The sequence below is a fragment of the Budorcas taxicolor genome, chromosome 3 (genome assembly GCF_023091745.1).
Source record: "Budorcas taxicolor isolate Tak-1 chromosome 3, Takin1.1, whole genome shotgun sequence".
Classification (NCBI taxonomy): domain Eukaryota; kingdom Metazoa; phylum Chordata; class Mammalia; order Artiodactyla; family Bovidae; genus Budorcas; species Budorcas taxicolor.
This window is the reverse complement of record NC_068912.1, coordinates 30,075,422-30,100,069: the sequence shown is the minus strand read 5'-3', so window position 1 is coordinate 30,100,069 and position 24,648 is coordinate 30,075,422. Positions and strand designations below refer to the sequence as shown.

The window sequence follows — 24,648 nt, the reverse complement described above, 5'->3', positions numbered from 1 at the left end:
GGCCTGAAAAAGTATCTGAACACTCTCCTATCATGGGAAAGGAAACAGTCACCCAAGTCCAGGAAGTGTACAGAATCCCATACAGGATTAACCCAAGGAAGAACATGCTGAAACATACAGTCATCAAACTTACAAAAATTAAAGACAGAGAAAATATGAAAATCAACAAGGGAAAAGCAACAAATAACATACAAGGGAATGTCCATAAGATTATAAGCAGATTTTTCAGAAGAAACCCTGCAGGCCAGAAGGGAGTGTGGCCTTATAATATAAATGATATATTTAAAGTGATAGTAGGGAAAAACCTACAACCAAGACTACCAAGCAAGGCTCTATATTGTGGCTGATGGAGAAATCAAAACCTTTACAGACAAGCAAAAGCTAAAAGAATTCAGCACCACCAAACCAGATTTAAAACAAATGCTAAAGCAATTTCTCTAAACAGAAAAGGCCACAATTAGAAACAAGAAAATTATGAAATGAAAAGCTCATCAGTAAAGGCTCATCCAGTAAAGGTACAAAACCATCCACACACAAATATAATATTAAAGCCAGAAATTGTGTGGGGAGGAGAGTACAAATGCAGGCTATTTAAAATGCATTTGAAATTAAGAGATCAACATCTTAGAACAATTTTGTATACATATAGGCTGCTACACCAAAACCTCATGGTAACCACAAACCAAAAATCCTAAATAGATGTACACACAAAAAAGAAAAAGGAATCCAAAGACAACACTAAAGATAGTCAACAAATCACAAGAGAACAAGAGGAGAGGAGGAAAAAAAAATATCTCCAAAAACACATTCAAAACAATTTTTAAAATGGCAATAAGAACATAGATAGTGATAATTAAATGTAAACAGATTAAATGTACCAATTAAAAAAGACTGGTTGAATGGATACAAAAATAAGACCAATATATATGCTGTCTTCAAGAGACCCACTTCAGACCTAGAAACATTCAGACTGAAAGTGAGAGGATGGAAAAAGGTAATCCATGCAAGTCATGAAAAAGGTCAGTTTTCATTCCAATCCCAAAGAAGGGCAATGCTAAAGAATGTTCAAACTACTGCACAATTGTACTCGTCTCACATGCTAGGAAAGTAATGCTGAAAATTCTCCAAGCCAGGCTTCAACAGTATGTTTGAACCATGAACTACCAGATGTTCAAGCTGGATTTAGAAAAGGCAGAGAAACCAGAGATCAAATTGCCAACATCTGTTGGATCATTGATAAAGAAAGAGTTTCAGGAAAACATCTACTTCTGCTTTATGGACTACACCAAACTCTTCAACTGTGTGGATCACAACAAACTGTGGAAAATACTTAAAGAGATGGGAATACCAGACTACCTTACCTGCCTCCTGAGAAATCTGTATGCAGGTCAAGAAGCAACAGTTAGAACTGGACATGGAACAACAGACTGGTTCCAAATCGGGAAAGGAGTATGTCTAGGCTGTATATTGCTACCCTGCTTATTTAACTTCTATGCAGAGTACATCATGCAAAATGCCAGGCTGGATGAAGCACAAGCTGGAATCAAGACTGCCAGGAGAAATATCAATAACCTCAGACACACAGATGACACCACCCTTATGGCAGAAAGCAAAGAACTGAAGAGCCTCTTGATGAAAGTGAAAGAGGAGGGTGAAAAAGTTGGCTTAAAACTAAACATCCAGAAACCTAAGATCATGGCATCCGGTCCCATCACTTCATGGCAAATAGATGGGAAAACAGTGGAAACAGTAGCTGCCTTTATTTTTCTGGGCTCCAAAATCACTGCAGATGGTGATTGCAGCCATGAAATTAAAAGACGCTTGCTCCTTGGAAGAAAAGCTATGACCAACCTAGACAGCATATTAAAAAGCAGAGACATTATTTTGCCAACAAAGGTCCATCTAGTCAAGGCTATGGTTTTTCCAGTAGTCACGTGTGGATGTGAGAGTTGGACTATAAAGAAAGCTGAGCATTGAAGAATTGATGCTTTTGAACTGTGGTGTTGGTGAAGACTCTTGAGAGTCCCTTGGACTATGAGGAGATCAAACCAGTCAATCCTAAAAGAAATCAGTCCCAAATATTCATTGGGAGGACTGATGCTGAAGCTGAAACTCCAATACTTTGGCCACCTGATGAGAACTTACTCACTGGAAAAGACCCTGATGCTGGGAAAGATTGAAGGTGGGAGGAGAAGGGGACAACAGAGGATGAGATGGTTGGATGGCATCACCGACTCAATGGACATGGGTTTGAGCTAGCTCCAGTGGTTGGTGATGGACAGGGAAGGTAGTGTGCTGCAGGTCCATGGGGTGACAAAGAGCTGACACGACTGAGCAACTGAACTGAACTGATTCAAGTGGAAATCAAAAAGCTGGAGTAGCAATACTTATGCCAGACAAAACAGACTTTAAAATAAAGACTGTTACAAGGGACAAAGAAGGACACTACATCATGATCAAGGGGTCGATCAAAGAAGGTGTAGCAACTGTGTATTCATATGCGCCCAACACAGGAGTGCCTCAATATTTAAGGCAAATGTTAACAGACATCGAAAAAGAGAAGCTGACAGTAACACAACGATAATAGGGGATTTTAACGTCCCACTTACATCATTAAACAGATCATCCAGAAAGATCAGTAAGAAAACATAGTCCTTAAATGACACATTACACCAGATAGACTTAACTGACACTTCTTTAAACTTTTTGTTTTGTACCAGGGTATAGCCAATTAACAATGTTGTGACAGTTTCAGGTGAACAGTGAATGGATTCAGCCATACACATACATGTATTCACTCTCCCCAAACTGTCGATCCATCCAGGCTGCCACATAACATTGAACACAATTCTATGTACTACATAGTAGGTCTTTGTTGGTTATCTGTTTTAAATACAGCAGTGTGTACATGTCTCAGATGAACTTAATTGATATTTACAGAGCATTCCATTTGAAAGCAGCAGAATGCACATTCTTTTCACGTGAACATGGAACACTCTCGCAGATAAATCACATGCTGGTCCCTGAAGCAGGCCTTGGCCAGTTTAAGAAAACTGAAATTATATCAAGCATCTTTTCCAACCACAACACTGTAAGATTAGAAATCAACTATATGGAAAAAAAAAAAAAATCACATGCAGGCTATACAACATGCTACTAAACAACCAATGTGAAATGTATGTAGACACAGAGCTGATTCACACTGTTGTACAGCAGAAATTAACATGACACTGTAAAGCAATTATACTACAACTTTCAAAAAATTAAACAAACAAAAACACTATGACAAATTGAGAGAGAGAAACCACAGAAGAAAAGTAAAAGCTTTATATTTTGGTATCATTAACAGCACTTTTTTCCTACTTTTTCAAACAGGGCCCCCCCTTTTCAATTTGAACAGGCTAGAATCCATTCCTCAGTCTTGATTATAACTAGGTATAGCTATGTGATTGAGTTCTCCCCAATATAAAAATAACCACCACCACCACCAATGGATTACTGAAGAAATCAAAGAGAAAAAAATTTTAAATACCTAGAGACAAAAGAAAACACGATTATCCAAAACCTATCAGACACAGAAAATCAGTTCTTTAGAGGGATACAAGCTCACCTTTGGAAAGAAGAAAAATCTCTAACAACCTAACCTCATGCATAAAGCAACTAGAGAAAGAACAAACAAAACCCAAAGGTAGTAGAAGAAAATAAATCAAAAAGATCAGAGCAGAGATAAATGAAACAGAGACTAAGAAAACAACAGAAAAGATCAATAAAGCTAAAAGTTTGTTCTTTGAAAAGATAAACAAAACTGATCAATATGGACCACATCAATTAATTAGAAATGAGAAACTACTACAAGCAATTATATATCAATAAAACTGACAACTTAGAAGAAATGGACAAATTCTGAGAGAGGTACAATCTCTCAAGACTGAACCAAGAAAAAATAGAAAATATAAATAGATCATTCACAAATACTGAAATTGAATCTATGATTTTAAAACTCCCAGACCAGAGACATTCACAGGTGAATTCCACCAAACATTTAGAAAAGAGATAACACCTATCCTTCTGAAATTATTCCCAAAAACTTCACAGGAAGGATTAATTCCAAACTCACTATATGAGACCACCACCACTCTGATACCAAGACCAGACAAAGAAATCACACACACAGAAAAAAAATTGTAAGCCTATAACACTGATGAACATAGATGCAAAAATCCTCAACAAAATAGCAGCAAACTGAATCCAACAATACCGTAAAAGGATCATATACCATGATCAAGTGGGATTTATCTCAGAGATGCAAGGATTTTTCAATATCCACACATCAATCAGTGTGATACACTACCCATTAACAAACTGAAGAATAAAAACTGTATGATTATCTCAATAGATGCAGAAAAAACTTTTGACAACATTTAACATCCACTGACGATTACAAACTCCCATCAAACTGGACATAGAGGGAACATATCTCAATGTACTAAAGGCCACATATCACAAACCCACAGCTACCATGATACTCAACAGTGAAAAGCTGAAAGCATTCCCTCTAAGATCAAGAACAAGACAAGGATGCCCAACTTCACTTCTTTGATTCAACAGAGTTTTGGAAGTCCTAGCTACAGCCTTCAGAGAAGAAAAAGAAATAAAAGGAATCCAAATTGGAAAGGAAGAAGTAAAACTGTCAGTTTGCAGACGATATGATGCTGTACATAGAGAATCCGAAAGATGCCATCAGAAAACGATCGAAGCTCATCGTGAATTTGGTAAAGCTGCAGAATACAAAATTAATACACAGAAATCTGTTGCAATTCTATACACTAACAACAAAAGATAAGAAAGAGAAACTAAGGAAACAATCCTACTTACCATCATATCAAAAAGAATAAAATACCTAGGAATAAACCTACTTAAGGAGGCTAAACACTTGTACTCCAAAAACTATAAGACACTGATGAAAGAAACTGAAGATGACACAGCAGATGGAAAGATATATACATATATATACTGGTTTCTTGGACTGGCAGGATTAACGTTGTTAACATAACCATACGACTCAAGACAATCTACAGATTCAATGCAATCTCTATTAAACTACCATTGAAATTTTTCAAAGAACTAAAACAAAAAAAAGTTTTTAATTTGTATAGAAACACAAAATATGTCGATAGGCAAAGCAATCTGGAGAAAGAAAAACAAAGCTGGAGGAAACAGGTTCCCTGACTTCTGACTACAATACAAAATTACAGTAATCAAAACAGTATGGTACTGGCACAAAAACAGAAATAAGATCAATGGCACAGGATCGAAAGCCCAGAAATAAACCCACAGACCTATAGTCAATTAATCTGTGACAAAGGAGGCAAGAACATACGATGGAGAAAAAACAGTCTCTTCGGTAAATGGTGCTGGGAAAACAGACAGCTAAGTGTAAAAGGACGAAATTATAAAATTTCTCTAACATCATAACAAAAATAAAATGGATTAAAGGCCCAAATGTAAAACTGGATACTACGATATAAAGTTCCTAGAGGAAAACACAGGCAGAACACTCTTTTACATAAATCAGAGTAATATCTTTTTGGATTCATCTCTTAGAGTAATGGAAATAAAAACAAAAATAAACAAATGGGACCAAATTAAACTTAAAAGCTTTTGCACAACAAAGGATACCACAAACAAAACAAAAAGACAAATTACAGAATGGGAGAAAATGTTTATAAATGATGAGACCAACAAGGCTTTATTCCCAAAATATACAAACAGCTCATACAACTCAATAACAAAAACACCAAGAAGACCTAAATAGACAGTTCTCCAAAAAAGGACATGCAGATGACCAAAAGGCACATGTAAAGATGCTCAACACTGCTAATTATTAGAGAAATGCATAAAAAATCTACAATAAAGTATCACCTCACTTCGGTCAGAATGGCCATCATCAAAAAGTCTACAAATAATAAATGTTGAAGAGGGTGTAAAGAAAAAGGAACCCTCCTACACTGTTGGTGGGAATGTAAATTGGTACTATCACCAGGGAGATTATGAAGGTTCCTTAAGAAACTAAAAACAGAGTTATAACATATGACCCTCCAATCCTACTCCTGGGCATATATCCACACAAAACTACAATTGAAAAATACATATGCATCCCAATGTTCACTGCAGCACTATTTACAACAGTCAAGACATAGAAGTAATATAAATGTCCATCAACAGACAAATGGATAAAGAAGCTGTGGTATACATATCACAGGGAATTATACTCAATGTTTATAATAACCTATGTGCTTAGTCGCTCAGTCATGTCTAACTCTTTGTGACCCCACAGATCGTAGCCCGCCAGGCTCCTCTGTCCATGGGGATTCTCCAGGCAAGAATACTGGAGTGGGTTGCCATGCCCTCTTCCAGGGGATCTTCCCAGCCCAGAGATCGAACCCAGGTTCTCCCACATTGCAGGCATATTTTTTACCATTTGACCTACCAAGGAAGCCCATATAAGGGAAAAGAATCTGCAAAGAAAATATATAGTTACATATAAACATGTATAAATATGTATAACTGAATCACTTTGCTGTATACCTTAAACATAACATTGTAAATCAACTATACTTAAATTTTAATAAAAAAGAGAGAGCTCAGAAAGAGAAAATATTTTGTAGCAAACTCAGATTTGTTACCAAAATAAATAAATTTTCAACATTGGAAAAGCAGAGACAGTACTTTGCCAACAAAGGTTCGTCTAGTCAAGGCTATGGTTTTTCCAGTGGTCAGGTATGGATGTGAGAGTTGGACTGTGAAGAAAGCTGAGTGCCGAAGAATTGATGCTTTTGAACTGTGGTGTTGGAGAAGACTCTTGAGAGTCCCTTGGACTGCAAGGAGATCCAACCAGTCCATTCTAAAGATCAGTCCTGGGTGTTCATTGGAAGGACTGATGCTGAAGCTGAAACTCCAATACTTTGGCCACCTCATGTGAAGAGCTGACTCATTGGAAAAGACTCTGATGATGGGAGGGATTGGGGGGCAGGAGGAGAAGGGGACGACAGAGGATGAGATGGCTGGATGGCCTCACTGACTTGATGGACATGAGTTTGGGTGAACTCCGGTGGTGACGGACAGGGAGCCCTGGCATGCTGTGATTCATGGGGTGGCAAAGAGTTGGATACGACTGAGCGACTGAACTAAACTGAACTGAAAGATATTAAAGCACTTTGATAGAATAACAGCAAAAAAAGAAGAAACAAGCAATCGATACGCTGACTATAAAAGGCAACTAAAATATAAAGAAAAAATAAATGAAAAGGGGTAGAAAACAAAGATACAGCATACAAAAACTAATCAAAAGTATAGTTAAATTAAAATCAAATAGAGTAGATTTTAAGATACATTAGAAACAGAAACATTTTATCAGTTCATGAAGACAGACAAAGCTTGACACTATTCAGGATTAAAGGAGATTAAAGAGCTAAATGACAGATGAGAGATGACAGCTAAATGAATATGTGATCCTGGATTGAGAAAAAAAAAAGACTATAAATTACATAAAAGTCAATCCACCAAGGAGATGGATATCAATTCCAAGTCTGCATGTACCCAATTATACTGCTTAAAAACATATAAAGCAAAAATTGACAGAAACAAAAGGAGAAAAAGATTAATCCACCATCAGAGCAGACATGACCATACTTCTCTCAATGGTTTATAAAATAAGGAAACCAAAAAGATGAGTAAGAATATGGGAAATTTCAGCCATACAACTAATAAACTTGGGCTAATTTACAGAGAGGGAAAACTGCTCTCCAAAACAAAGGAATACAAATTCTTTCAAAGACCTGATGGAAGATTTAATGAAACTCACCATGTACTGGATAACAGAACAAGTCTGTACTTATTTCAAAGGACTGAAAACATTCAGAGCATGTTCTCTGACTGTCGCAGAATTAAAACTCAGTAAGTGGAAAAGTATAGAATAAGGCTGTAAATTCTTATAAAAAAGAAAACACAGAAATAGAAACAAAAAATATACAGGGACCTCTCCAAAGAACATAGGAAGGCACTTTAAGGGTCTCCCACTGGCCACATCTAGGACAATTATGTATCAAAAGAATATAGTAATAGTTTATAATCCACTGGATAAAAACAAGAGCATAGGAATCCAAAACATAATAAAGGAATGAATGATTAAATGGGGAAAAGTCTACTTTAGAGTGATAATAAAATTAGAAGAAATTATTAAGTTAGAAAAATCACTATTTTGTATCCATCATGATATATAGCTTTATTACCAATCAAAAACTTCCAATTAAGTTACCATGATCTTACTCTTATTCTCATTTCAAAAGTCATAAAAATTAACAAGTATTCAAAATAGCAAAAGAAATTTAGACACAGTAAATACACACACACACAGGGGTGGCCAAAAATTTAGTATGGTTTTTCTGTACCATCTTACAGAAAAATTCAAACAAATTTTTGGGCCCAACCCAAGCAGAAGATATTGAGAAGAGGTGGCAAGAAAATAGAACTGTACAAAAAAGATCTTCACGACCAGATAATCGTGATGGTGTGATCACTCATCTAGTGCCAGACATCCTGGAATGTGAAGTCAAGTGGGCCTTAGAAAGCATCACTACAAACAAAGCTAGTGGTGGTGATGGCATTCCAGTTGAGCTATTTCAAATCCTGAAAGATGATGCTGTGAAAGTGCTGCACTCAATATGCCAGCAAATTTGAAAAACTCAGCAGTGGCCACAGGACTGGAAAAGGTCCGTTTTCATTCCAATCCCAAAGAAAGGCAATGCCAAACAATGCTCAAACTACCGCACAATTGCACTCATCTCACACGCTAGTAAAGTAATGCTCAAAATTCTCCAAGTCACGCTTTAGCAATACGTGAACAGTGAACTTCCTGATGTTCAAGCTGGTTTTACAAAAGGCAGAACCAGAGATCAAATTGCCAACATCCGCTGGATCATGGAAAAAGCCAGAGAATTCCAGAAAAACATCTATTTCTGCTTTATGGACTATGCCAAAGCCTTTGACTGTGTGGATCACAATCAACTGTGGAAAATTCTGAAAGAGATGGGAATACCAGACCACCTGACCTGCCTCTTGAGAAATCTGTATGCAGGTCAGGAAGCAACAGTTAGAACTGGACATGGAACAACAGACTGGTTCCAAATAGGAAAAGGAGTACATCAAGGCTGTATACTGTCACCCTGCTTATTTAACTTATATGCAGAGTACATCATGAGAAACGCTGGACTGGAAGAAGCACAAGCTGGAAGCAATATTGCCGGGAGAAATATCAATAACCTCAGATATACAGATGACACCACCCTTATGGCAGAAAGTGAAGAGGAACTAAAAAGCCTCTTGATGAAAGTGAAAGAGGAGAGTGAAAAAGTTAGCTTAAAGCTCAACATTCAGAAAACAAACATCATGGCATCTGGTCCCATCACTTCATGGGAAATAGATGGGAAAACAGTGGAAACAGTGTCAGACTTTATTTTTTTGGGCTCCAAAATCACTGCAGATGGTGATTGCAGCCATGAACTTAAAAGACGCTTACTCCTTGGAAGAAAAGTTATGGCCAACCTAGATAGCATATTCAAAAGCAGAGACATTACTTTGCCAACTAAGGTCTGTCTAGTGAAGGCTATGGTTTTTCCAGTGGTCATGTATGGATGTGAGAGTTGGACTGTGAAGAAGGCTGAGTGCTGAAGAATTGATGCTTTTGAACTGTGGTGCTGGAAAAGACTCTTGAGAGTCCCTTGGACTGCAAGGAGATCCAACCAGTTCATTCTGAAGGAGATCAGCCCTGGGATTCCTTTGGAAGGACTGATGCTGAAGCTGAAACTCCAGTACTTTGGCCACCTCATGTGAAGAGTTGACTCATTGGAAAAGACTCTGATGCTGGGAGGGATTGGGGGCAGGAGGAGAAGGGGACGACCGAGGATGAGATGGCTGGATGGCATCACTGACTCAATGGACATGGGTTTGAGTGAACTCTGGGAGTTGGTGATGGACAGGGAAGCCTGGCGTGCTGCGATTCATGAGGTCGCAAAGAGTCAGACACGACTGAGCGACTGAACTGAACTGAACTGAATACTTCAATATAATCATCCTGGCACCTTAACCTTGGACTCCCTGGTTCCCAGAGCTGTCAGAAACAAACATCTGTTGCGTATGTGTATGTGTGTGCGTATGTGTGTGTGTGTGCGTGTGTGTGAGTGTATTCACTTAAATACAGTGAACTAGTTTAAAACAGAGAGCAAGTTCTATTTTCTTCTTTCCCCTGAAACAGATCTGAAACTCTTACCTGGGCACAACAAATGAAAGCAATGGAAAGTGTCAGTAGGAAGACAGAAGACACAACCACATCCACTGATCGCTGTGGGCCCCGTCTCTGGAGAGTGAGACACAGGTTAGCGTTTTAGGTCCCTGCTGGAGACAGATTAGGGGACCTAAATCTTACTATGTTGGTGTGAAAACGACTGTTTTATTAAGAGGTTTCTGACACAGGATTTTAATATATTTTGGACATCTTCAACTTTAATTAAGCTCTGAGATTCATGCCATTCAAGTTAATGGTGTGACTGATTCACTAACACAGTTTCAGCAGGAATGTTTTCCCAGAAGTCAGGAAAAGATGCAAAATTCAGCTTATCACTCTGCCCTAAAAGTTTAAACTTTCTTTTCCCTTTCCAAGCCCTTGCTTCATTAGCTCTACCAGCTCTGCAGCTAGATCACTCCCAATCTGTCGTCAAACAGGTGAGCTAGATGTCAGTCCCTGATATAATCTGTCCAGAACACAGGACTACCCAGCCTGGTGCATATCTGCCACCAGAAATTTCGATGAGCATGTTTCCTGTGTATTACTGCAGATATTCCACGGTTAGTTAAAACTCACCTTTAGAAAGGAACGCAGTGATAACCAGATCTTAATGTTCTCCACCTTTTTAAGTCTGAAATGAGGTATTTCATATTTCCTAGCTTTCCTGGCAGAAGTAATATGGCTGAAGAGTTTTGCAAATAAAAATCTCTAGAGGAGGTTAAAAAAAAAAATCACAAAGTGAAATGTACATATGTGTCAGTGTGTGTAAACTTATATAATTGTAAAATATTCCCAGCACATAAAAAATATTAAAAGAATCAAGTTCCAATCATTATGTATAATGTGCTTTCTGTAGCAACAGATTAATGAGCTATTAACAATGCTTTTTCACTTCCTGTCTTAGTGACTTCTTCAGGGGGGCTTCCCCAAAGGCTCAGTAGGAAAGGAATCCACCTGCAATGCAGGAGACACAGAAAATGTGGGTTCCATCCCTGGGTCAGGAAGATGCCCTGGAGGAGGGCATGGCAACCCACTCCAGTATTCTTGCCTAAATTATCCCATGGACAGAGGAGCTTGTAGCTTGGGCTACAGTCCAAAGGGTCGCAAAGAACTGGACACAACTGAACATGCATGTACACATTCTTCTGATATACTACACTCTGGACATTTTCAAGGAATACACCTTGGAGACCTTTGTGAATCCCAACCTTCACAAATTCAAACATTTATACAAAATTCTAGCTTACTCCCAAATTACATTTCCATATAAAAACTGTAGTTTTTACACATATCACCAATATAATAAGCCCTCAATACCAAACTCTTATCCAATTTCAATAAATTTATTTCTCACTTGGCCATTCTTCAGAAACATTTTCACCTTGGAATTACTACACACTCTACATGGTGGCTCAGACGGTAAAGCGTCTGTCTACAATGCGGGAGACCCGGGTTCGATCCCTGGGTTGGGAAGATCCCCTGGAGAAGGAAATGGCAATCCACTCCAGTACTATTGCCTGGTAAATCCCATGGACAGAGGAGCCTAGTAGGCTACAGCCCATGGAGTCGCAAAGAGTCGGACATGACTTCACTTTCACTTTCTACATATATAAAACACATCGAGGCACATCAAGGAGCAGGTGCGAACAATCAGCTAGGCTCAGCCACTTACTCCTACATATAGGCTCAGTAAAATTTCAGATTACAGCATGTTATTTGTAAATAGTCAATATCAGAAGTGTTAAACCCACAAATACCAAAAGTCCACTTATCAAGCCTCCACTGCCCATGTTAGCTTCTGGAGAGAGAACAAATCAAGACAACAAAAGCAACTAAACAGAACATCATAAACAAAAAAAGAGGTGAGAAATTTTACTCAGCTTTCTACTGACCTGCTTATATGTTCTCTCTGCCACACACATCATGAAAAAAAACATCCAGGTAAGACACAGTCGCTCAAAAAAGTTAATTATAGACAAAATAATAATAGGTGAAACAGGTGGTGCCCCACAAAAGAGAGTCAAGATCTCCTCAGCTGAGATGGATTTTAGCTGGTCAAGGTTCTTCTCACGGAAGAGTCGGTGTAAAAAAGGGAAAAACGCTAATCCAATGGTGACGACATTTCCCAGCATCTGATAACCTACTCCTTGCTGATATGCATTAACCTGGAAATTAATTCAAAACAGCTATCATTATTGCACAGCTGTATGCAGTTGTGAAGCAGTGTTTGTCAAATACTATTTAGATTATTATAAACTAAATCTGTTCTAAAAAAATACAAATAAAAATGAAGTACAGATTTATGACTTTTAGGATCAAATAAGAAATATTTGTAAAGTCTACCTGAATAATTGATCAGGCTCAAAGAGACCTCTGTAACAAATTAAAAAACACACTACCAAGTGAAAACTGGCTACAAAACTTAAGGTACACATACTTGTGTCTTAAAAACAGAGTCAATGTTTTGATCATTAAATACAATCTGAAATAGCTGTCTGTGTGTGCATGTGTGTTCAGTTATGCCCGACTCTGTGACCCCATGGACTGCAGTCCACCAGGATCCTCTGTCCATGGGATTTCCCAGGCAAGAATACTGGAGTGGGTTGCCATTTCCTTCTGCAATGAAATAGCTGCTGATGTGCCCGACTCTTTGTGATCCCATGGACTGCGGTCCACCAGGATCCTCTGTCCATGGGATTTCCCAGGCAAGAATACTGGAGTGGGTTGCCATTTCCTTCTGCAATGAAATAGCTGCTGATTATAAAACAGATCTTTTGAAAACTCTGAAAACTTATTAAACCTTACCCTGCTCATGATGATGCCACTTATTTCCAACACAGACATATCCATCTTTTTGCACTCATTCCCTTCCCAGATTATCGCACTAACTCGATCAGAGGCAGGACTTGAGTTCTGAAGCCAGAATAAATGGTTCTGAGAAGAAAAAATAAATATTTCCATCCACTCATTCTTTCCTCCTTTAGAATTTTTTCCCTTTGTCTGGCTCCCAGGCCACATTCGCCAGTACTCTGCCTTGTCATTCTGTTCTCTCCCTCACAAAGCCCATCACTCCAATTACCACCTCCACGATGCTGGCTTCTGGTCCTTTCTCCTCACTAAGCCAATTTCTTACCTGAAGAGAGAGGTTGTATGTCTTCTGTGATGATGGGAGGTAGGATTCCATGACCTCTGAAGTTGGTTCCCCCTCTAAGCATATGGAAGTGAGGATAAGCTTGGCGTATTCATGGGATATCAAGAAGGAAAGTATTTCCATAGCACCATGACTAGACCAGGGGTAGGAGGAAGTTAGGTAGGAGAGGCGCTAATAGGACTTAGATATCACAGGAATGGTAAGGAGGTCAGCCTTTCTCTGGTCTAACCAGGACATGGACAAGCACAGAAAGCACAAGAGGAGAAGGTCACTATGAAAACAGCCCAGCGCGTTCCCCTGCCATGTCATGTCTCGTTCTTCAAGTCCCAACTCAAGTCCATTTTATCAACATGTGCTCTCTGATGGCCACAAGTCTCTCTCATATTGTCCTTCTCTGAATTAATCAAAACATTCTATCGCAGATAAGTCTGCATTAATTATATGCTGCTGCTTTTATAGTGCCCTCTACTTGTTTTCCATAAAATCATCTTGTCCCCAAACTAATACATGTTATTTTCTTAGAGAAAGACCATATGGCATATTTCTTCTCCTACAACAATGCTTAGCATAGTGCTGATGAGCATTTATTGATCTACTAACTGATTTAGCCAAAAAATATTTATTAAGCAGCTACTATTAACAGGAACTATGGATATAATGGAGAACAAGATACAAGGTTCTTGACATCAAGGAGTTTACAGACTTATAAAGGAGACATGATTAAATAAAGTTACTGCATAGTGTGATAAGGGAAGAGAAAGAATGCTTTAGGAGCAGATTAAAAAGACTTCCTAAGGAAGTAGCAACTGAGCCAAGACCTGAAAGACAAAAGACCCAAAGGAATGAGTGCTGGAGAAAAGTGTGTTTCAGGAAAGACCCAGAAGTACATGAGGAAACTGGAAGAAGTTCAGTTGAGTTGTGAGACTCAACTCAACCATGTGAGACTGTATCAGAGCAAATAAACAGAAGCAAATAATCCAAAAGGAAAAAGAAAGCAATTAGAGCACTGTAAGGGAAATGGCATCAGATCTTAACTTTTAAAAAACAATCTTAGTATCTTTCTAATCTTACTCAATTATGCGGCTGAGGTGGGTCATAGCTGCAGTGCGCGGGCTCTGTGGTTGTGTGTGGGCTCCCAAGCCTGTGGACTCTCTAGCTGTGGTGCACAGGCTTAGCCGCCCCAAGGCATAGAGGATCTTAGTTCCCTGACCAGGGATTGAACCCATGTTCTTCGCATTGCAAGGCAGATTCTTAACCACTGGACCACCAGGAGGTCCCAGATTTGTACTTCAGAAGCATCATTCCGGCTACAGTGTGGAAAATGAAGCAAAAGGGAACAAGGCTAGAGAAGCTGTTTTAAGGATCCAGATGAGTGCTATCCACTAAGCAGGGTGGACACAGATGAGCAGATGCAGGTATTATACAGCAGAATCGAGAAAATGTGATAATAGATAAGATACAGGGGATGGTGGGGCGGCGGGGGGAGGTTGAGCTGGGGGCAGTGGTGACATCAAGAATGGCCCCAAGGTTTCTGACTTGGGTGGTTAGTGGTGGCATTTAGAAATATGGGGACTAAAAGAAGAACATGTTAGGTGGGAGAACTGGGGAATGACGCACTCTACTTAACATGGTGAGTTTCGTCTTACCCTAGTTATTCTTACATATGCCTTAAAATTATACCGTAAATCGCAAAAGTACAAAGGTGGAAATCATCATGATGCTATGCATAACTACCAAAGGCTAATGTAATTTAGATGAGTCTTCAGACTGAATGGAAAGAATATTTAGATTCAGATTTTGATAGCATAATTGGAGGGAAAAGTTTAAAACTTTAGTGATAAAGTATATGTTGTTTCCAGGTAGTTTATGAAAATTGTATACATTTAATGAAGCAGAATGTTTTTCATTATAATATATAACCTAAATCTAAGGTATCTTAGAATCAAGAAAACTCAATAACTAAACAAACGAATATCCAACATCCACTATTTATTAAGTCATTGTGGAAAAAAGAAAAGAAAAACAAAACTAAGAAGAGTCATAATCTTTGGCATTAAGCATAGGAAGGGCTGGTATGAAAACCATTTTTTAATCATTCAGTCCAGCCAGCAGCAGGACAAGCTCATGAAATAATCATTGCAGCTCCACAAGTATTTAAGTAGAGAGTAACCAATGGTCTGACAGAAATAGTAATAACCAAGCTAACATGTACTGGCTGCTTACTCTTTGCCAAGATTGTGCTAAGCACTTTAAATTATCTCATTAGATATATCACAGTATTTCTAAGAAGTAGGAACTATTGTTACTACATGACAGAAAGTAAAAACATTTCTGAAGAATGAATTCCTAGATTGACTGAAAGGCTGAAATAACCTAAGAATCCCCATTTCCAGGCTATCTGATTTTATGATACTAAAAGAGAACCTGAACTTAAAAGCATCACTTGCTTTATACATTATTAGAGAAGAAAGCAATGCCATCTCCTAGTAATTCACATAAAACGCTGTTATATATCTGAAAATACAATGTGAGGGTACTGCAACCCTGCTCATATAAAATGAATATTAAGGATTATTCTAAGGAAAATAAGAAAAGGTATCAGGAAGAAACAGTTAGGTTAGGGGAATTAGAGAGTGCTTTCTTCTGAGCACTGAGCCCAACATCTTCACTTACAAATTACGCTCAATTTCTTCATCTCTAAATTAGGGATAATAAGGGCCCACCTTATAGGGTTACTGTAGAATTAAGAGAGATAATATGGTGCCTAAGTACACAGTAAATATTAGCTATTATTATCGTCACCTTTACAGACCTGCTGGAAAACATCCTCTTTGGGGTCCCGTTTGGTCCCTGAGTGAAGGGAGCTCACATGTGCCCCCTCACTGTCGCTGGTGACAGATGACCGGCACTCGGGGCCATGCAGCAGGTCATCCCATAACATGTCCTCTGTCTCCGAGTCGTGGCGGGTGCTCTCCGAGTCTCTTCTCAACATGTTGAGGCTTCGAGAGCCACCACTCATGCCAGACCTAGAGCCCTTCAAGGGAAAAAAAAAAACCAAAAAAAAAAATTTCATTCATTTTTAAAAACAACTATATCTGAAATAAAATGAAAACAAGGCACCTACGGTGATGACTGGCATGCTCATAAACTGATCGCCATGCCTTTGTTGACAAGACTTCACATAACAATAATACACTTTCATATTTAAACGTGAACTCTGATGACTCTTAACAGACTACAAAAGAGGACTCTCTCTGAGAAGTATTGCGAAGTCATGGGATTGTTCAGCTGAGGCGCCCTGGGGTGGGAGTGACTCCTGCAAACACATCCTGAGGGCCGACTCTGGGAGTAGGTGTGGCTGAGCCTACTGGCACACCCAAAGTGTCTTTTACTCTAAGTACTGTGAGCTTGACCATAGACACAATCACATCTGGGAACTCAGCCAAACAGGGAAAAGGGTAATCAAGCAGAGGAAAGAATGGACATTGCAGCTCTCCTGCAGTATAAACATAAATATGAAAGTTTTTCCACAACCCAACAACCTTGCCAGTCAAAACAAAAGCTACCACCATCTCCTCCCCTCATCTCTGAATTATAACGTCCCAAATGTACAATGGGCTTCCCTGGAAGCTCAGATGGTAAAGAATCCGCCTGCAATGTGGGAGACCTGGGTTCGATCCCTGGGTGGGGAAGATCCCCTGGAGGAGGGCATGGCAACTCACTCCAGTATTCTTGCCTGGAGAAATCCCACGGGGCCAGTATAGTCCATGGGGTTCCAAAGAGTCAGACAAGACTAAGCAACTAAGCACAACACAGAAAATGTACAATATGTCCATTAGCTTTCATGATAAGCAGATTTACTGCTCCCATTTCTCATTTCTCAAATATCTGTCCTCAGCATCAATGCCACTTACACAGAAACAATGCTTAAGAATAAACTCCATATTCCAAGTGAATATTAAGTGGGTTTCCCTGGTGGCTCAGACAGTAAAGAATCTGTGTGCAATGCAGGAGACCTGGGTTCAATCTCTGGGTTGGGAAGACCCAGGGAGAAGGAAACGGTTACCCACTCCAGCATTCTGGCTCTCATCATCTAGGAATTGAGGAATCTCTTTCTGGGCATCATCTATGATACTTTTAAGATCAGATCAAAGACAAAGAGCTCATTCTTTTTCTTGGGTGACTAGTCATATAAAAGCTGACAGATTTTTTTTTTTAAAGCTGCTAAATAGGTAGACCGTTGGAGGCAGAGGAAAAAGTGAAAGTGTCAGTCACTCAGTCATTTCTGACTCTCTGCGATCCTATGGACCGTAGCCCACCAAGCAGCTCTGTCCACGGAATTCTCCAGGCAAGAATACTGGAATGCTTGAGTAGCCATTCCCTTCTCCAGGGGATTTTCCTGACCCACGGATCAAATGAAGGTCTCATGCATTGCAGGCAAATTCTTTACCATCTGAGACACAGGGAAGTCCTTTACCCATTCCTTTTTCTTTTTTTTCAATTGGTTGTCCTAAAGTTATGTGTATATTTGCTAGCCCCTCCTGTGCATCCAAAAAGAAAAACAAACCAGGAATGGATAAACTTATTACATTCAAGAATATGCCTTGAAAAAGGATACATTACCTGACTGAAGGCTGCTGATTCAAACTCTGATTCAGCCAGGCTATCTGAATCCCGCACAACAGGGCACCACTTGGAAGTGGTCTTTTTTACCTGCCAAAAATCAAGACCACAAATGACAGGAAAATATGTTAATACTTTCTTAGTTGGGAATTAATGCCTATACTTTAATAAACTAAAATAAAAATTACCTGAGTGTTTAGGTGTCTTGAAAGTATTGATCTTCTACTCTTAATTTCACAACCGTTGTCACTTGAGGCCCCTTCCACACTCCTCCGCAGTATCATCATCTGTGTCTGGGCTTCACCGTCATCGTCACTTGACAGATCATCTGAAATCCCATTACCCAAACGCCTAAAAGACTCCTACAAAGAGAGCAGCAATGTCCTCACAGGGGACCGCCCAGAAGGCTCTAGTAAGCTGTGTGTACAAAACTAAGAAGCAGTAAGAGCAAACTAAGTCAAAGCTGAACAGACCTACATATTCGCTGGTCTTGATAAAGAAAAATATTAAGCTTTCTTGAAACTAAATGATTTAAATAATGTAGAGGTTAGAAGCACAAGGCTTGAGTCAAAGTCAAGTCTGAATCACAGCTCTTCTACTTATTAGCTATGTAACTTTCAGTTCAGTTTAGTTCAGTCGCTCAGTCGTGTCCGACTCTTTACGACCCCATGAATCGCAGCACGCCAGGCCTCCCTGTCCATCACCAACTCCCAGAGTTCACTCAAACTCATGTCCATCGAGTCGGTGATGCCATCCAGCCATCTCATCCTCTCTCGTCCCTTTCTCCTCCTGCCCCCAATCCCTCCCAGCATCAGAGTCTTTTCCAATGAGTTAACTCTTTGCATCAGGTGGCCAAAGTATTGGAGTTTCAGCTTCAGCATCAGTCCTTCCAAAGAAATCCCAGGGCTGATCTCCTTCAGAATGAACTGGTTGGATCTCCTTGCAGTCCAAGGGACTCTCAAGAGTCTTCTCCAACACCACAGTTCAAAAGCATCAATTCTTCGGTGCTCAGCTTTCTTCACAGACCAACTCTCACATCCATACTTGACCACTGGAAAAACTATAGCCTTGACTAGATGGACCTTTGTTGGCAAAGTAATGTCTCTGCTTTTGAATATGCTGTCTAGGTTGGTCATAACTTTCCTTCCAAGGAGTTAGCGTCTTTTAATTTCATGGCTGCCGTCACCATCTGCACTGATTTTGGAGCCCAAAAAAATAAAGTCTGACACTGTTTCCACTGTTTTCCCATCTATTTCCCATGAAGTGATAGAACCAGATGCCATGATCTTAGTTTTCTGAATGTTGAGCTTTAAGCCAACTTTTTCACTCTCCTCTTTCACTTTCATCAATGTAGCTTTAGGTAAGTAATTAAATCTCTTTGGGCCTCAAGTTCCTCATTGGACAGGTGATGACAATAAATAAATCCCTCTAAGGTCAGGAACAAGACAAGGATGTCCACTCTCACCACTATTATTCAACATAGTTTTAGAAGTCCTAGCTATGGCAATTATAGAAGAAAAAGAAATAAAAGGAATCCAAATCAGAAAAGAAGTAAAACTCTCACAGTCTGCAGATGACATGATACTATACACAGAAAACCCAAAAGAAACTATCAGAAAATTACTAGAGCTAATCAGTGAATTCAGCAAAGTCTTAGGATACCAAGTTAATACACAGAAATCACTTGCATTCCTATACACTAACAATGAAAAATCAGAAAGAGAAATTAAGGAATCAATACCATTTACCACTGCAACAAAAAGAATAAAATATCTTGGAATAAACCTATCTAAAGAGACAGAAGACCTGTATACAAAAAACTATAAGACACTAATTAAAGAAATCAAAGATGACATAAACAGATGAAGAGATATTCCTCGTTCCTGGGTAGGAAGAATCAATATTGTGAAAATGACTATACTACCAAATGCAATCTACAGATTCAACGTGATCCCTATCAAAACTACCAATGGCATTTTTCACAGAACTAGAACAAAAAATTTCACAATTCATATGGAAACACAAAAGACCCTGAGTAGCCAAAGCCTTGAGAAAGAAGAATGGAGCTGGAGTAATCAACCTTCCTGACTTCAGACTATACTACAAAGCTACAGTCATCAAGACAGTATGGTACTGACACAAAAACAGAAATATAGACCAATGGAACAAGACAGAGAACCCAGAGATAAACCCACACATCTACAGGTACCTTATTTTTGACAAATGAGGCAAGAATATACAATGGGGCAAAGACAGTATCTTCAATAAGGGAGACATCTGGACATCTACGTGCAAAAGAATGAAATTAGAACACTACCTAACGCCATACACAAAGATAAACTCAAAATGGATTCAAGACCTAAATGTAAGACCAGAAATAAACTCTTAGAGGAAAACATAGGCACAACACTCAATGACATAAATCAAAGCAAGATCTTCTATGACCCACCTCCTAGATCAATGGAAATAAAAACAAGAATAAACAAGTGGGACCTAATTAAACTTAAAAGCTTTTGCACAGCAAAGGAAACTACAAACAAGGTGAAAAGACAACCCTCAGAATGGGAGAAAATAATAGCAAAGGAAACAACTGACAAAGAATTCCCAAAATATACAAGCAGCTTATACAGCTCAATACTAGAAAAGCAAAGAAACCAATCAGAAAGTGGGAAAGGTATCTGAAGAGACATTTCTCCAAAGAAGACATACAGATGGCTAACAGGCACATGAGAAGATGCTCAGCATCACTCATTACTAGAGAAATGCAAACCAAAACCACAATGAGATACCACCAGTCAGAATGGCCATCATCAAAAAGTCTATAAACAATAAATGCTGGAGAGGGTGTGGGGAAAAAGGAGCACTCTTGCATTGCTGGTGGGAATGTAAACTTATACAGCCACTATGGCAGGCGGTATGGAGATTCCTTAAAAAGCTAGGAATAAAACCACCATATGACCCAGCAATCCCACTCCTAGGAATATGCCCTGAGGAAATCAAAATTGGAAAAAGACATGTGTACCCCAATGTTCACTGCAGCACTATTTACAATAGCTAGAAAGTGCAAGCAACCTAGATGTCCATCTACAGATGAATGGATAAAGAAGCTGTGGTACATATATACAATGGAATACTACTCAGCCTTCCTGAGGAGTTTCTTCCACAAAAACGAATGCATTTGAATCCGTTCTAATGAGGTGGATGAACCTAGACCCTATTATACAGAGTGAAGTAAGTCAAGAAGAGAAATATAAATATCGTATACTGACACATATATAGGGAATCTAAAGAGATGGTACTGATGATTTATTTTCAGGGCAGGAATGGAGAAACAGACATAGAGAACAGACCTATGGACATGGGGGGACAAGAGAAGGGAGAAGGGGAGATGTATGGAGAGAGTAACACAGAAATTTACAATACCATATGTAAAATAGAGAGCCAATGGGAATTTGCTGTATGACTCTGGGAACTCAAACAAGGGCTCTGTGACAATCAGTAGGGGTGGGATGGGGAGGGAGATTGGAGGGAGGTCTGGAAGGGAGGGGACATGCATGTACCTATAGCTGATTCTTGTTGATGTATGACAGAAAACAAAATTCTGTAAAGCAATTATCCTGACATTAAAACATAAAAAAAAAAAATAAAAGCATCTATCTCACAGAGCTGTTGAAACAATTAAGTGTGTTACTACATGTAAATCACTTAGAATAGTGCCTGATTGCAGTAATGGCTCAAAAAAAATTAGCTCTTTTTATAATTCATAAATGCCACAGTCTAACAAATAATATTTCATGACTATAACATAAAAGTATATCTATTTTTAGACATAAAGCAGAACAGCAGCTCTATCTAAACATAAAAATATTTTCCCAAACCTCAACACACACTATCCCTGCCTCTCTGGAAGATGACATGGCAGCCTCTACACCAATCTGTTCATTGACTCTACCAGCCTCCTCCTAAGTCTGGACCAGGGGCAGATACAACAATAAGCTCTGGCCCTAGAAATTGGAAGAATAAGGTAAAATCTTCTTATTATTCTTCACGGTGTTCTCTTTGTCATGTCCTTTGGTTTTACGTTTCAAATGACACAAATCTATTAGAATCTATTGTGTGCTTTTAGCAGAGTCTAAGAATAGAGATTTTACACAAGGAAAGGACCAGGTAATGTTTATACTCATCTAAATCTTACCCTACGGCCCTTTTCTCCATCGGAAAATTTCGCTTTCTCTCTTGTTTGCCACGTTCTGATCTCTGGTCGACACTGTCTCTTCTTGATGATAGGATGCAGACAACCTGAATCATAGTCAGTTTCCGTCCCTCTGTTACATATTAATTTAACTCTTTTCATCCTATTTTTTTAAAGGAAAAAAAATGATTAATAATTCGTTTTCAGAAAGTAGTATCTTTCATGAAACCACTTTTCTCCTGAGGAGTAGAATATGTTAATCTGGAAATCAAGAAGATTCAGAAATCGTGTTTTTCAGGCTCTCCAGCTTTCCCAAGGGTGTAGGAACCCAGAATCTAGTTCTCTCTCTAGTCTCCAAAGCCTTGGGTCAGTTAATTGAGAGGAATCCTGTTCTTTTTGGTTTTGCAAGGAAGTAGGTTCACAGTCTTCCTCTCAAACACAAAGCCAACCCCTCCCTCACATTGCCTCTGTGCGCCACTTCACAGGATGTCTTTCCCGCTTCCATCCTTCAAAGCCCAGTAACTCTCAGCTCTTCCATGACTCCTGCTGGCTGTCTCACCCCAGAATAATCACCCCATCTGCTGAACTGCATGGCCTTTAGTCAGCATGATACCATTTATGGTATTCTTACATTGTTGTGACTGCCTCATACCTGCTAGTTTTACTTTCCTAATAAGATGGTAAATCACTGAGAAGAGGAAAGTGCAGTGCCCAGCACAACGTTCAGCTAAAGAACTCAAATGCTTCAACGAAAGAGTGTTAACTTATCTTTAGAAAAATATGTGGACACAATTTGTCTTCAAAAATGAAGCTGCAGAACACTTTACTTTTGAGTCACAAACATTAATATATGGCAAAAATAAGTATTTCTTCGAGTCACAGTACCACTGTCATGACCTGCAAAATCATGTAGGAGGTCGAAGTTGTCTTAGATTCATCTCCCTTTCTGTCCTACAGCCCACTGACAGCAGCCTCCTGCCCTGCATCCCACATCTAAAGAGGAATCAGCTCTCACACTGAAAAATACCTCATCTCTTAAAAATTCTTCTTTCTCTCAAGATATTTGCCAATGTGGCTTGAAATATTTAATCTTTGAGAGTGTTTATATTTCTGTAATCTTGTGGTCTAAAAAGCTATTAAAGATCAAACAGAAGGACACTTTTATGGTAGATAACTGGACTTGCGGGTAATACGGCAGACACTGGGGACACTGTGAATAAGAAAACCATTCTAGAACTTTTAAAATCACACCACTATGATAATATGCTTACACTGCATACTCCTAAAACCTAATCAGGTTATATACTATGCCAACACTAAAGTGAACACAAAAACAAGTAAAACTTCCATTTTATCAGAAGTATTAATAAGTATTAATTTGGTGAAAATGTGAAAATTGGGAAGTATTAATAAGTGGGAAGTATTAATAAGACTTCCCACCTGTTGCCAAAGAGAGTCCTCCAAAAACCACCATTAAGGGGTGCAGATTCCAAAGTTTCCACTCCTCTGGCTTTATCAGAGGAGTTATTTCCATTTTCTCGGCTCCCATCACCATTCACAGTTTTTCGTAATTTTCTACAAAAAAATATTTCAACAACTTCAGATTATTCAAGACCTTTTCTATTTCTGCTTAGAATATCCCTACCATTTACCACCTGAAATTAAGTATAATGAACTTCTCATAATGAGGCTAAATTATGCATGAACATTTCTGATTTAAGGGCAAAAACAGATTCCAAAGATACCAAAGGGTATCATTTTGTTCATTCATTAAAGAAATAGAACTGCTATTCAAAAATATTACTAGCAGGAAAATATTCTTATATATGACCAATAGTCTTTTCAGGAAACACTAAAAAAAAACGAACAATTTCTTTAAATATGGATGTCAGAAATCTACCCATTTGGCACATTTAATCAGGGAAACATGAAATAATAGCAAGCAATCATTTTTTTTTTGGCGATCCTATGCAGTGAAAAGATATATCCTGTAAATACCAATGAGACACAACAAAACATTTAATTTCTTTAGAAAACATTAAATCAATTAAACTGAATTTTCAAGGAATATTCTTTTCTGGGGAGGAAAAAAAACATGTATAGAAAATAACATTCAAAAACAAGTATAAATATGTTGAAATTCTTTGCACCAAATGAAAAAATCTTAAAACTCCTTGGGGGAACAAAAACCTACCAATACTCTGAGGAAAGATGACTTGTGGAAGATAACGCCATATATACTTTAAAAACGTTTAACAGTTCCAAAACCCATACACAGCACATGATCAGTAAAGACATGACAGGAATCCAATGTGTAGAAAAGTTAAATCTTTATTAAAA

The 24,648-nt window shown here is 38.7% G+C and overlaps 1 protein-coding gene across 1 annotated transcript in view; it reads right to left on the bottom strand.

Annotated features, from left to right (window-relative positions):
- PHTF1 (putative homeodomain transcription factor 1) overlaps window positions 1-24,648 on the bottom strand; it is a 73,697-nt gene that overhangs the window by 5,531 nt on the left and 43,518 nt on the right. Inside the window, exons 6-14 of the mRNA XM_052637954.1 lie at window positions 23,749-23,883; window positions 22,312-22,471; window positions 18,305-18,478; window positions 18,117-18,206; window positions 16,306-16,527; window positions 13,148-13,276; window positions 12,235-12,507; window positions 10,919-11,050; window positions 10,328-10,414 (exon numbers count right to left, since the gene is read on the bottom strand). Of these exons, the coding sequence (XP_052493914.1) occupies window positions 10,328-10,414; window positions 10,919-11,050; window positions 12,235-12,507; window positions 13,148-13,276; window positions 16,306-16,527; window positions 18,117-18,206; window positions 18,305-18,478; window positions 22,312-22,471; window positions 23,749-23,883 (1,402 nt within the window). The remainder of the gene's footprint in view (window positions 1-10,327; window positions 10,415-10,918; window positions 11,051-12,234; window positions 12,508-13,147; window positions 13,277-16,305; window positions 16,528-18,116; window positions 18,207-18,304; window positions 18,479-22,311; window positions 22,472-23,748; window positions 23,884-24,648) is intronic.